At 46.7% G+C, this 12,527-nt stretch overlaps 1 protein-coding gene and 1 long non-coding RNA gene across 2 annotated transcripts; one reads left to right on the top strand and one right to left on the bottom strand.

Annotated features, from left to right (window-relative positions):
* Nucleotides 1-2,984: 2,984 nt before the first annotated feature.
* On the bottom strand, nucleotides 2,985-6,505 carry SAP18 (Sin3A associated protein 18). The gene is made up of 4 exons (XM_051641617.1): nucleotides 6,382-6,505; nucleotides 5,913-6,022; nucleotides 4,141-4,263; nucleotides 2,985-3,451 (listed from the first exon to the last, which is right to left on the bottom strand). Exons 1-4 carry the CDS (start codon nucleotides 6,451-6,453, stop codon nucleotides 3,295-3,297), a joined length of 462 nt encoding a protein of 153 aa, XP_051497577.1. The 5' UTR covers nucleotides 6,454-6,505; the 3' UTR covers nucleotides 2,985-3,294.
* Nucleotides 6,457-8,277, top strand: LOC127395149 (uncharacterized). Its single transcript, XR_007891737.1, has 3 exons — nucleotides 6,457-6,534; nucleotides 6,855-6,946; nucleotides 7,707-8,277. It is a non-coding gene; the product is annotated as an uncharacterized LOC127395149 (long non-coding RNA).
* Nucleotides 8,278-12,527: the final 4,250 nt, after the last annotated feature.

The raw sequence follows: 12,527 nt of genomic DNA, 5'->3' as shown, positions 1-12,527 counted from the left end.
CATAGCAGTCCTGTGGAGGTGAAGTCCACACCTAAGCAGCCACACTGAGGAAGTTGCTACTGAGGACAGTTCTGCACATTCATTCCCTGGTGATTTTGCTTCATTGGCCACCAAAAATCAAGCCAGTAAGTTGTTCTTTTGTCTGAAGTGAGTTAAGACCTGCCCCAAGCTGGGCACACACAAGCCCTCCCTGGGCTGTCTCCCATTTCAGGAGCAAAGCCAAGCCGCCTCCCAGACCAGCTGAGTCACAGACACAGGCTCACTTGCTGCTGTTGCCTTAAAATTATCCATAAATGCAATTAAAGCACAAGCCAGGACACAAAAATGAGGAAATCCCCATATTCCTGTGTACCTGTAATGGCAGGTCTGTCCTTGCCTTGGGTGGGAAGCTGCACAATTCTGTCATTACTTGCTGGTTACTGCAGGACTCACTCATGTTGCAGCATGGGTGATGCCTGGTGGCAAGTGGACCTCTTAGCAGTGGTCTTCACTTTCTGTCTGCCCAGGTGTGTTAGATGCCAAACCCCAGCTGCATGATCTGATGGTCATGACTGAGCACACAGGTGGCAGGGGTTCTGACCAAACCTGCCCCTGGTGACACAGAAGTCACTGAGCTGTTCCAATACTTGGGTTCTGCACAGCAACAGTGCCTCAAGGTGCCTTGCCCTCACACCAGGGCAAAAACATTCCCTCCATTCCACCTCTGGCCACACTAGACCATCTCCATTGCCTCTTCCAGCCTCATAGTCCTTTATAAAGTGACATTTGTACTGTCTTGAGCTCCCTTCAAAGGGTGGGGAACATTTTTCAATTCCTTTAGTCTTATGGGGAAAAAGCGACTCAGATGCAGGTGATTCTGCAAATGAGCATCATTAGCAAAGGCTGAAATAACAACTCCCTAACTTTGAAGCCAGAGAATGGGGACAAAGGAGGGTGAACCATGGGCAGAACTGAACCTAAAATCCCTCAGGCTCTAATGCACCAAGGAACTTCTGAGAGAAAAATGAATAAATAGAAATCACAGCTCATTAAAATGTCCTCAGCCAACAGGGACACGTCCTGCAGTCTTAGTGACTGCCCCTCTAATGCCGTAAGTGGAGGAAGCTGAAGTCCCAAAGGAGAAGCTACAGCTTCTACTTCTCTCACCTTTCTCTCAGCACACAAGGGCAGGACCCGAAGAAAACAAGCACCCGATCCCCTCCCAACCAGCTGGATGCTCTGATCAGCCAGCAGAGACAGCCTGGGGACAGCTGGAGCTGCTAGAAGACCAGGGGCACCTGCGTGTCTCAAGGTCTCCCCCTGCAGTGACAGAAGAAACTGGCCAGCATGGAGCTATGGGAAATCACAGGCCCCATCCACCAGTGCTGTGCTGATTTACTTTTCTCCTGCTCCTTAGGAAGAAGGTACAGGCAGCATCAGCTGCTTCCCAGAGAACAATGTCTATCACACAGAACTGCCTTCCAGTTTCACCATGGACAACTGAGACCCCTTAGCTATCCCCCTGCTTTGAGGCTCTGGAAGCTGGCTGCTAGACACCCCCCAGCTTCATCAGTAACTTTTAACACAGAACAGCCTTGGACCTTGATACCTCACAGCCCCTCAGCTTTGCCTCGACACCCAAGGGGTAACAGTAAATTGAGAAACTGGTGCTTGGTACAAGCTTCAAGTATTTGTGCAAGTCACCTGAGGGCTAAGGAGCAAGTGACCCAGCTCAGAATGGTGTTAGGTTGGAGAATCACATGTACTCATTAGATGAAGGGAACTTATGGGGAAGAGGCTACACTATTCACCTTCTTTTAAGTTCTAGGAAGCCAAAATTGGATGTTGTCCCATTGATCAGTGTACACTGACAATATATTGTTTATGGACAACATCCCAGGAGATAGAGGCATACAAGCCAGGCCTCCACGCGGCAGGTCTGCTTAGCCAAGGACCTGGGGGTCAGGACTCCCACGTTCTGCCAGGGTGCAGACCTGCTGCCTGACCTCCTCCTGGCTCTAACTGCAGCTGAAAGCATCTCTGGGCAGAGCACCTGCCCTTGCATTTTCATAGGAAACAGACCTGCACACTCCTTGGTCAGCCTGGATCTGAAAACACTGGGTATCTTTTGGCCAGGTCTCAGCAGACATTCCCACTTTCCAAGACAGCGGTCTCCAAAGGGGGGTGTGCAAAACAACTCAATCTCCAAAGGGGTACACACATAAGTGGGGTCCAGGAAGAACAGTTTCTGTACTTAAGCATAATTTAAAATATTGTAAAGTATTTCACCTTTTTAAAATATTTTTGTGTCGTTTTAAAATACACGTATTTGTACAGTAGTAATGTATATAATTTATAAATAAACAATTTTGAAGTCATACAAAAAATTCTTATGGATAGAAGTGTGCAATCAGAAGAGTTTCAAGACCATCGTTTAAGAAAAGCAAGAGCTTCAGAGAGAGATTTATACCTTCCATTTTGAAAGATCACACCAACTTCTCCAGGACTCAAGTAAAGATGCCATGCCAGCATGCTGACCCACATCCTTTGCTAGGTCGAGCAGCTCCTCAGTATCCTGGAATTCACTGGTGTCACCCAGACTCCTACCAATCAATGGACTGGCATCATCTTGCCTCTAGATGGAGCAGCCCCTCAAAGCTGTGGCGATCAGCCCCGGCTCCCCCACAGGACAGCAGCCTCACACTCCCTGGCACCATTATCTGCATCCCCGGGGAGTGCAACCCCGACCTTCCCTGCCTTCCACCTCACTGCTCATAGGGCTCATCCCCCAAAATCCAGCCAGCAGTGGTCTAAGAAATCCTCCTGTACAAGGGATCCCAAGGCCATCAACCTCCACCCAACAAGCCCAAAAGTTACCAGATAAAGGCTTTGGCTTCCTTTTAATTTAATCTTCTGCTTAAAAGCAAACTTCCACATTTCTTTGCAGAAATCCACTTTTTAATAAATCCCCAAAACAAACAAAAAAAACCACCACTACCACACTATCAAAAAGATTAATAACACCTTTATTCCAAACAAGAGAGCTACAGACACCTGTCATCCTTCTCATCTCGAGACACTGGACATGCAGACTTACTGTTCAAGCTCTGACTATCTGGGATTGGACAATGGCATTGCTAAAGGTAAGTGTTTCTGCTAAACAAACTATATGTTAAGGTTTAAAAGTGAGCTTTGTTTCTGATGCTCAACTTCAGGTGTACTTGCTTAGCAACAAAAGCAAAAAAAAAAAAAAGCCTGCTTTAGAACAGCAAGTAGGAATAAAGAGGAAATATCCTCATACCAAGCAGCAACAGCTCAGTATGGCCTCATGCGGCTTGAGGGGGGCGGTGCTCGATTCGGAGGAGTAATTGCTATATCCAAGTAGTCTCCTATCTGGAATTTCTGAGACTGCAACGTCATGGAATCATCTGTGCCCTTCCTGCCAGACATGGTACTGCCGATCTCCTTCACCCTGCATGCAGGAGACAAAAGGCAAAGTGATTCTCAGAGGTAAATCTGTCCAGATGTCCCAAACAGGACCCGTAACAACTCAGGACCACCCCCACACCACCCTCCACACTGTGTGTAGAGATGTACACATGATGCTGGGCTTTTCCCCCTCCAGCACCAAGTGCATCCCAAAAAAACTACACTGAATCCTCCTGCTGATGGGACAGAGGGCTAGAGGAATCTCATACTGTATTAAATTAAATCTTAGAGAGAGCCCCTTGCCCTCCTTCCACACACACACTGAAGGGGGCCCCGCAGATGGCAAGCAGGATGTGTCTGCTGGCTATGACAAGGGTCAGCTCACACCAGTTTGCAAGATGGTATCTGCAACGAAGCAACTGCTAAACTCACACCTCATTCTCAGATACAACACCTTGTATCCACCAGAGACACACTGCAGGTCCCTTCTGGTTGGTTGCCAGTACAGCAAGCACAGCATGAAGCACACAGGTTCACTGTTTTGGGAACACGCTAACAAGGATGGCCACCAAGCACAACTTTGAGTTTGTGTGGTCATCACATGGTCAGTTATCAAGAACTTTTAAACATTTGATTTGTGGGTTCTGAACTTTAAAATAGGTGTTCATGAACAATAATTGGCTGCTCCAGTGCCTGAAGTCTTTGTAAACCCAGACAAGAAATGCCATTTACCTATAGCCAGGCCTCTTGAGATCTGTAAAAACAATGGCAAAATTGAAGTGTGTGCCCTTCTTCCGTGCCTCTGGGTAGACTTCTTTCACTAAGCTGGTCAGCTCTTTCAGAGTTGCATCCATCCTAGATTAAACAAACCAAAGCAGTTCACATTCTCAAAAGCAACAACAATAAAAAAGCTCCCCAAAACCCTCTTAAGGTGGGTTTTGCAACAATTTCACCATTCATTCCCTTGCCTTTGCAAACTTTCTGTGACACCTGCAGGTGAGCAAGACCTCACACTTCAGCTACACAGGGGCACAGTTAAACAGCTGCAAGGCATTCCCAACACTGCCTTTTGGTCTCATGAGCAAGTGACAGGAAGTTGCTTTGCTTACTGAACACACCACATGGGAGAATTCACCACTTACTGTACACTAGAGACAATGTGATCTGGTACAGACGTGGATCTTGCTGTTGTAGCTTCTAATGTACTGAAATATTAGACAAGTCTCTTCACCTCTGGGCACATTTCAACATCTGCTTTTCTATGTGTCTCAAAAGAGTCACTTTCTATGTGTCTCCCTGCTTCAACAGCAGGGAACTTTTTTTCAAACACGTTCATACAATGAACACTGTAACTATTTCCTCACCTAAGCTGGTGTCTTATGTTAAAATAGCTTCTTGAATACTAGAGGAAATGTAGAAAGAAAAAAAAAAAAAATCACTAATAGTTTTCCATTTCCATCAAGATCTCCACTTCTGCCCTGACAGACAGCACTCCTCCTTTCCCCAGCCTTCAACCAAACAAGGGCCAAAGCTCATTTCTAGAATTTCAAGAACAAAAGAACTCAATCATCACAACTGAAGTAGCTCTAGTTGTACAGACTGAACACTCACTCCAAGCTTCAAGCAACCAAGGAGCAGTGTGTTCACAGACAATGCCTGTTCTGACTTCTGCAGATGGCAAACAGCTCAGACACCATCAATAGTCTGGACCGAGTCCATAAACCCCATTAAGAAGTAAATTAGAACTGCATACTTTGCTAGCCACAAAAATGGATTTATTCAACTGTATAACATACAAATTATAACCCTAACAAGACACCTTTAAGGAAAAACGAGACATTAAAAGTAGTGTAATTCACTTCAAAACATTCTTCAAAATACTAAAACAAAATCTAATGTGTTTGCAAAACAAAGTAGAGCAGCTCTCCATACTAAATCTGAAAGCAATAAAAAGCAGCTCTCTGTTAAAGTTCTGCTGTCTGACCAGACAAAAAGAAACACATTACTTCACCCTCTGACTCTAAACCAACACACCATTAACACAGCAGTGCAAGCCGCCTGCGACAACTACTTCTACTGAAAAAACAGGTCTGTTGGAACGGAATTGAACTCTTAGCTAAAAGGGAACCACTGTGTTGAGCAGATTCGTTGTGATAACCAAAGATTCGCCACAACAGAAGCCTCTGTTTACAGGCAACGGTAGTTGGGCAGTTCAGCCGCAGCAAGTTTCAGCGGGCAGCAACCAGCACGGAGCTGGAGCTGCGCTTCCACGGACGCCACGTCGCAGCGGCCACGGCTGTAAGCACAGCGGCCTTTGGGCGGCAGCCGCCTCCCCCGCACAGCTGCCCCGCACAGCTGCCCCCGGGACAGCGCCCCGCGCCTCCTCACTGAGCAGGGCCTACGGAACTCCGCTGCCACTCGGGATCAGGCTCGGAACTCCAGGCAGCGAGCGCCTCGGCACGGCCCGCAGCCCCCTCCCCGCCCCCTCCCCCGCGGGCACGCACCAGGTGTAGATCTGCAGCTCGCTGGAGGGCACGTTGCCGCGGGAGAACTCGTCCATGCGGTGGTGCCGCCCGTTGTTGGTGGTGAAGACGCGAAGCAGCAGCGGGCACGTCTGCGGGGCGATGCGGGGATGAGGGGGGTGAGGAGGTGAGGGGGTGCGGGGATGAGGGGGTGCGGGGGGTGAGGGGGATGACGGGGGATGAGGGGGTGACGGGGGATGAGGGGGTGACGGGGGATGAGGGGGTGACGGGGGATGAGGGGGTGACGGGGGATGAGGGGGTGACGGGGATGAGGGGGTGACGGGGATGAGGGGGTGACGGGGACACTCGCACCCCCTTCCCTCCAACCGCCCCCTCCCCCCGGCGCGGCCCGAGGCCTCACGGCGCCGCCCTGTCCTCCCGCTCCGGTGCCCGCCCCGTCCCACCGTGCCCGGGAGCGGCCCTAGAGCACACGCGGCACCACCCCCAGCACCTTTTCCCGATCGATCGGCTTCTCAGGCTCCTTCTTGATCTCCTCCTGCGTGACCCGCGACTCCACCGCCATCTTGTCCCGCCGGGCAAACAACCGGCAGCCCCGGATGTCTCCGCGGGAGCCGCGGATCTCGCGAGAGCACGAAAGGGACGGGTACGGCGGCAGCTGGTGGGGGCGGGGCCAGGCTCGCGCAGGCGGGCGGGGCGGAGGGAGGGGGCGGGGCGGAGGGGGGGGCGGGGCGGAGGGGGGGGGCGGGCGGAGGGGGGGGCGGGGCGGAGGGGGGGGCGGGGCGGAGGGGGGGGCGGGGCGGAGGGGGGGGCGGGGCGGAGGGGGGGGCGGGGCGGGGGGGGGGGGCGGGGCGGGGGGGGGGGCGGGGCGGGGCGGGGGGGGGGGCGGGGCGGGGGGGCGGGGCGGAGCCGTCTCTCCTGGCCCTGCTCAGCCTGCTCACGTTTTCTCTCGTTTCTAATGCTTAGAAAAGCTTTCAGTAAGATACCGCTGCTGATGCCTCTGGGAAAAAGCCCTTTCTTTCCGTATAGAGACAGATTTAAACAGGTGTCTAACACAGGTAAACAATATAATAAACCACTGTAACTAGCAGCAGATTAAAATAAATTAGAAAGGGGTAAATAATATTTAGCATGTAGCTTCTCTTAATATTACATTCAGGAAACAGCAAATACATACACTTAACATTAAGGTCTTGTTTTTCCAAGAACAGAGTCTTCTGTGAGGTTAAATTTGAGTCTGTGGTTGTGCCTTACAAAACAAAGAGGAGAGAGATACGTGTCTGATGTTATAACTGTTTTTAAACATTGAGAGTTGTTTGTTACTCACAATCAGTGGCCGTTCATTTGTTTTCACAGAATTTGCACTTAGATTGCTTTCTCAAGTGCTGTGAATTTATTATTATTTTTTATTTCAAGACTAAACCAAAATAAAATTATTATGTAAAATGATGCAGAAATATATGTGCTTGCAAAATAAGAGGCTCCTGGAAGAGCTGGAAGGAAGCTCTGGAGGAGACTGCCTGGTCCAAACCCCTGCCCAAAGTGGGACCAGCAAGGGCTGGTTTCCCGAGGCCAGGTGGGTTTTGAGTATGTCAGGGATGGAGACTTCTCTGGGCAGCCTGTTCCGGTGCTTGGTCACCCTCACAATTTAAACAAACAAACAAACAAACCCAAACAACCCCCAAACTAAAACCTTAGTTTATTTGTTTTCTTGTATTTAAATTAAATTTCTGGTACGTCAGTATGTGCCCTTTGCTTCTCCTGTCAGGGGGCGCTGCTGAGAAACCTGACTGTGTCTCCTTTACTCTCTCCTGTTAGACACACAGTGATAGGAGCCGTCTCTCTCAAGGCTGAACAGTCCCAGCTTCCATCACAGATGCTTCCATCACAGATGCTTCCGTCCCTTACCCGTCTCATGAAGCTGTATTTGATGCTATATTCTTATGGTGTTCCTGTGCTGCTCATACATTTCTCAGCTGATTCTTGCAGCAGAGCACAACACAGAACTCTGTGCCACCAAAGCTGTGTCTCCAGGTCCCTAAGCTGCAGTGTGTTTCTCTGAGTAAGGAGATCCAGGGTGAATTTACACCTGTGCTGACTGCTTTCCTAAGTGTAAGTATAGTATCCAAGAGAAATAAATGCAACAAATTTTGCACCATTAAAAAAGCATATGCTTGTTAAGTGTTACAACTGTTGAAATACCTGTGCTCCAAGGGTGATTTCACAGTTTGATTTCACGTTTCCAAACACTGTAGATACATGTTTCTAATGCATTTGTTATTAAAAAAATATGTAGCGAAGGAAAATAGAAAAACATTAATCTCTAAGGCTTTTGGGTACAAAAAGGGTTATGAGTCCATGCTATATTAAAAATAAATAAATAAAGCTCTTGCAGTTGACTTCTAATATTACATTGGTTTTTAATGTTGATTTATGACACACCTAACACAGGACAAGAGAACCAATAACCTATTAGAGTTCACCCTTGGCTTTTATTAACTTCCTTTTTGTGGTAGCCAGCCTGGGTAGTATTGTACAGTTTTTAATCTACATTCAGTTACAGCATATCATCATTTTGTTACCCAGGGGAATGACTCAGCCTTGCCACCATTTGCAGGGTTTGATTTCCCAGGCAACAATACAGCTTATTACACTCCTAACATTAATTATATCTGCCCTGATAACACGTGCTTTGGGCTCAGTGTGTGAACAGCCATTTTCAAAACAAAGGAATTTATGTCTGGGATCAGGTATCATAAAGGAACAGCTGTAACAAATAAAGCACAGTTCTGTTATAAGTCTAAGTAGTTCCTTCTGCTAGAACTTTCTGAGTGCTTTATTTATGTGAAAACTGACCTAGTTGTGCCTGCGTTTTAAGCAATTCCAAGGATCTCTTTCTTTATTATTCATTAACTGTATTAACAATTACAATTTATTTTCAGTTTAAAATGTCAGATTCTTACATTAAGTCACTCCTGTCAAAGGAGGGGGGTTTAGCTCCCCACTGCTCACACATCACCTGAGGGGTTTTCCCTCCCTTCTGCCAGGTGTGGCCCTCACTAGATGCTTCCGAGAATAGGTTCTATTTCCTAATTTAAGATAAAAACTATCCAGCTGGGGCTGGTTCTCTGTTAAGTTTGTTGTGTTTTGACACTTTGAGCGGATTCCAGGATTGCTCGACTGGGTGCAAGATACACGGTGGAAGTGAGTGCCCAGGAGTAGCTGGGAGATGGAGGGAGAAAATGGGAATGGAATAGTGTCTGTCCCTTCAGCAGCATCCAGACGGTTGATGGTTTCACCCTCCCTTCACATTCTCTTAGGTTTTGGGGGGTGAGGGGTCCCTCCACTTGTCAAGGACTCTATGTTCTGTGCCAACAGTGTATATATGTGCAAATATGTATACATAGTTTATGCTGCAGAGAAGATAAAAGGTCCTTGCTGCAGCAGTGAGGTAGAGTAAGACTCTATATGCCAGCAAGTAAGTAGCCTTTACTGTTGCAAAGGAGATTCCCAAATTTTGAATCAAACTTATTTTCAGATATGAATGCCCGTAGAGAAATGAGAAGAGTGTTCTCAGAAGTGTGAATATACCAGAATCACAGAATTGCCAGAGTTGGAAGGGACCGCTAGAGATCATCTAGTCCAACTCCCCTGCTAAAGCAGGATCCCCTGGAGCACATTAGTCAGGACTGAATCCAGGGGGGTCTTGAATATCTCCAGAGAAGGAGACTCCACAACCTCCCTGGGCAGCCTGGTCTAGTGCCTTGTCACTCTCACCGTGAAGAAGCCTGTCAAACACTTGCCATAAGTAAATTGTGAATGAAAGGGAAAAACAAAAGAAGCAGTTGATACTGGATGACTTAAACCTTTCTAGGCAGAACAGAGAAGATGATAGTAAATAAAATGTGTCCTTGGGAAGATACAGAAAGGAGTGGCACAACTGGACTTAGGACATCGACCATTGAGGTAAACCTTCAAGGAACTAGAAAAATTGTAACAGATGACCAGAACAAGGAACTCTGAACCTTTCAGACTGGGGAGTATATTGAATCTCAGTACAAAGAAGCTGAATTAGCCTCACCCTCTGCACCATGCTGTTTTCAGATTCTCAAGGCTCCCAGGACTTCTGGACTGACTTTGTGAGTTCTTCCTAACCATGACTCTCTACCACTCCTTAATTTTTTTGTATACGTATCCCATAAAGCTTGTCTGGTAGAGGATTTGGTGTTTATCTTGATTCTGGAAGGTTCATCTACCCTGTTCTGGCAACAGCAAAATTGTCTTTCAAACATCTTTACCATCAGCCTAGTGAGCAAAGTCTCGAACTGGATGGGGCTTCTACTGCAAACAGGCTTGGACAGCTGGGGTAACAACACCATCACGTTTTCTCAGCAAATGTGATTCCTAGTATTTCCTACATTTCGTGTCACAGTAACATTACAGATCCGTTTTATGTTCTGTATGCTTCATGTCCAGCAGATTTCATTACAGTGCTGTAATTTCCTGTAATTTATACCAAAGTTAGTGAAGATTTCAAGAAGTCTGTAGCACTGTTAGGAAATTACACAGTTTATATCTAAGCTTCAGTTCTTGTTCATTGCCCCATTTTGATCTGAGATGATTTGGGCTCACAAAATGCACCATAGCTGTTGGGCTTCTGTGGTCCTGTTCAGCTTGCACATGAGCCAGCAGGTAAAGGTCTCAGTGCGGTAAAGGCCAGCAGGATGGGGTCTTGGTTTGCAATGTATAAAATGACTCTTGCCATCTATATAAAGTGTGTGGAGACCCTAAGGCAGTATCCTAATACAGGAGCACCAAGACTTGAGGAGGAATCTATGCTTTTGCATAGTTTACATATGTGTTTTCTTCTTCTTTGTTTCTAAATCCATCAGAAGGACCACAAGCTGATAAAAACGCTTTGAAGATGATTTATATTATACAATATTGCAAGATTGTTCCTTAACTGTTAACATGACAGTACCAGCAGTCAGTGGGCACCACCCAGGCATTGCACGCAGGGCAGAGCCACTGGTGGGCCTTGGGAACAAGCTGCCCCATTACTGGCCAGTGTGAGACCCTGTTTATAGTTGTTTGTGATGTGGCCAAACGTTACAATTCTGCCCTTTGGATGGAACTTTTCCACATCAGGTGTTTCCTGAAAGAGAACCCTCAGGATGCTTTTTTTTTTTTCAGTTTCAGAAAAAAAGTTTCCAAGAATAATATTTTAGGCAGATGAGCTTTGCCACTCACATTTCTATTCTTTTTGTTCGTTTTAAATACCTACAGCTGTTCGTCTAAGAGCCTGCAGAGTCCACCTACTTTCGAGAAACACAATTTGGCAGAGATGCTTACTCCTGTGTCAGAAATGTTCTCATAAAACAAATACATATATATATTATTTTTTATTTTATTATGTGATTTATCCATAGTTAGCAGAGACAAATGAATTCCTGGCAGCTAATTGTACGTGATGCATCTGGCTCTGTGAGGGATTCAGAAGGTTGGCCACAGTACTCCTTTGCTCTGTGACAGATCTGGGCACAGGAACTGGGATCAGTAGGGTTCCCTCTATTTTTTTGCCCAGGGTGCTGCTCCCTGCACCTATAAGGGACACAGGAGGTGACACTGCCTGCATCCCCTCAGCAGTGTGAGGAGGGAGCTGGAGAGCAGCACTTCACACCAACACAGTGCAAAACTGTTCACAATTTAAATCAACAACAGGGTATGTGTTATGCAAGAGAGGTCCAGCAAAAGTTTTAATGACTCCTTTAATTTAACCTGGAATTTAATTTAACCAGAGCAAACTGGAACTTGGAATTGCCAGCAGAGGAAGAGAGAATTCAGTTTCAAGTAAAAAAAAAAAAGTAAGCCCTGTTTTGTCAAGTAGAGTTATTCTCTTCTCTATACAGATACACATGAAGGTGTGATGGTGAGATGTACTAAATATTCTGTTGCTTTTTCCTGGTGGGGTAGTAGACTCAGTTATAAAATATAAAATTAAGGAAGAAATGTTGCCAGACTCTAAACCTGGATTTCATTAAAATGTGTTGTCATTTCTCTATAAAATACATCTGCTACAATGTTCCAGAAATTTTAGACACACAATAGAGTAACAAAACTGCTTTTATAACTTGGGTAATACTCTACCATAGATTCTTGATTTCCCCCCTACTGTTTGTATCAAATTACCTCAATACAGAAAGGTTCATACACTGCAAGGAAGGAATAAATGGGTTGTCATTGCAATAAGTGGAAATTTTAAAAGTTGTGGACAAGATGTGTATTATAGAGAGGACAACATCAGAAGTCTGTCAGCCTATAATTCATTGCAAATATTTAGGTGGGCAGCGTGGGCCCCTGGCCCACGCTCCCTGGGAACACGGGGGCTGCCTGAGCTGCAGCCCCTGCTCCAGCTGCTCTGAGGGCAGCAGCACCATCCTCAAACACCCCGTGTGGCAAAGCCAGCCTGTCCCCTCGTACCATCATTGTCTGGAACAGGTGTCCTTGATACTGTCTTCTACATTTCCCGTGTAGACAAATCCTTTCTGTCTGCTTCCTGGATTAATGTGATCCCATCCTTGAACAAGACAACAAGTCTGAGAAAGGGGTGAGTATCTCCTTTGGATAGACACAGTCCTG

Source organism: Apus apus, chromosome 1 (assembly GCF_020740795.1).
Source record: "Apus apus isolate bApuApu2 chromosome 1, bApuApu2.pri.cur, whole genome shotgun sequence".
Lineage (NCBI taxonomy): Eukaryota > Metazoa > Chordata > Aves > Apodiformes > Apodidae > Apus > Apus apus.
Note: the sequence above shows the minus strand (reverse complement) of the source record. Positions and strands in the feature narration are given on the sequence as shown.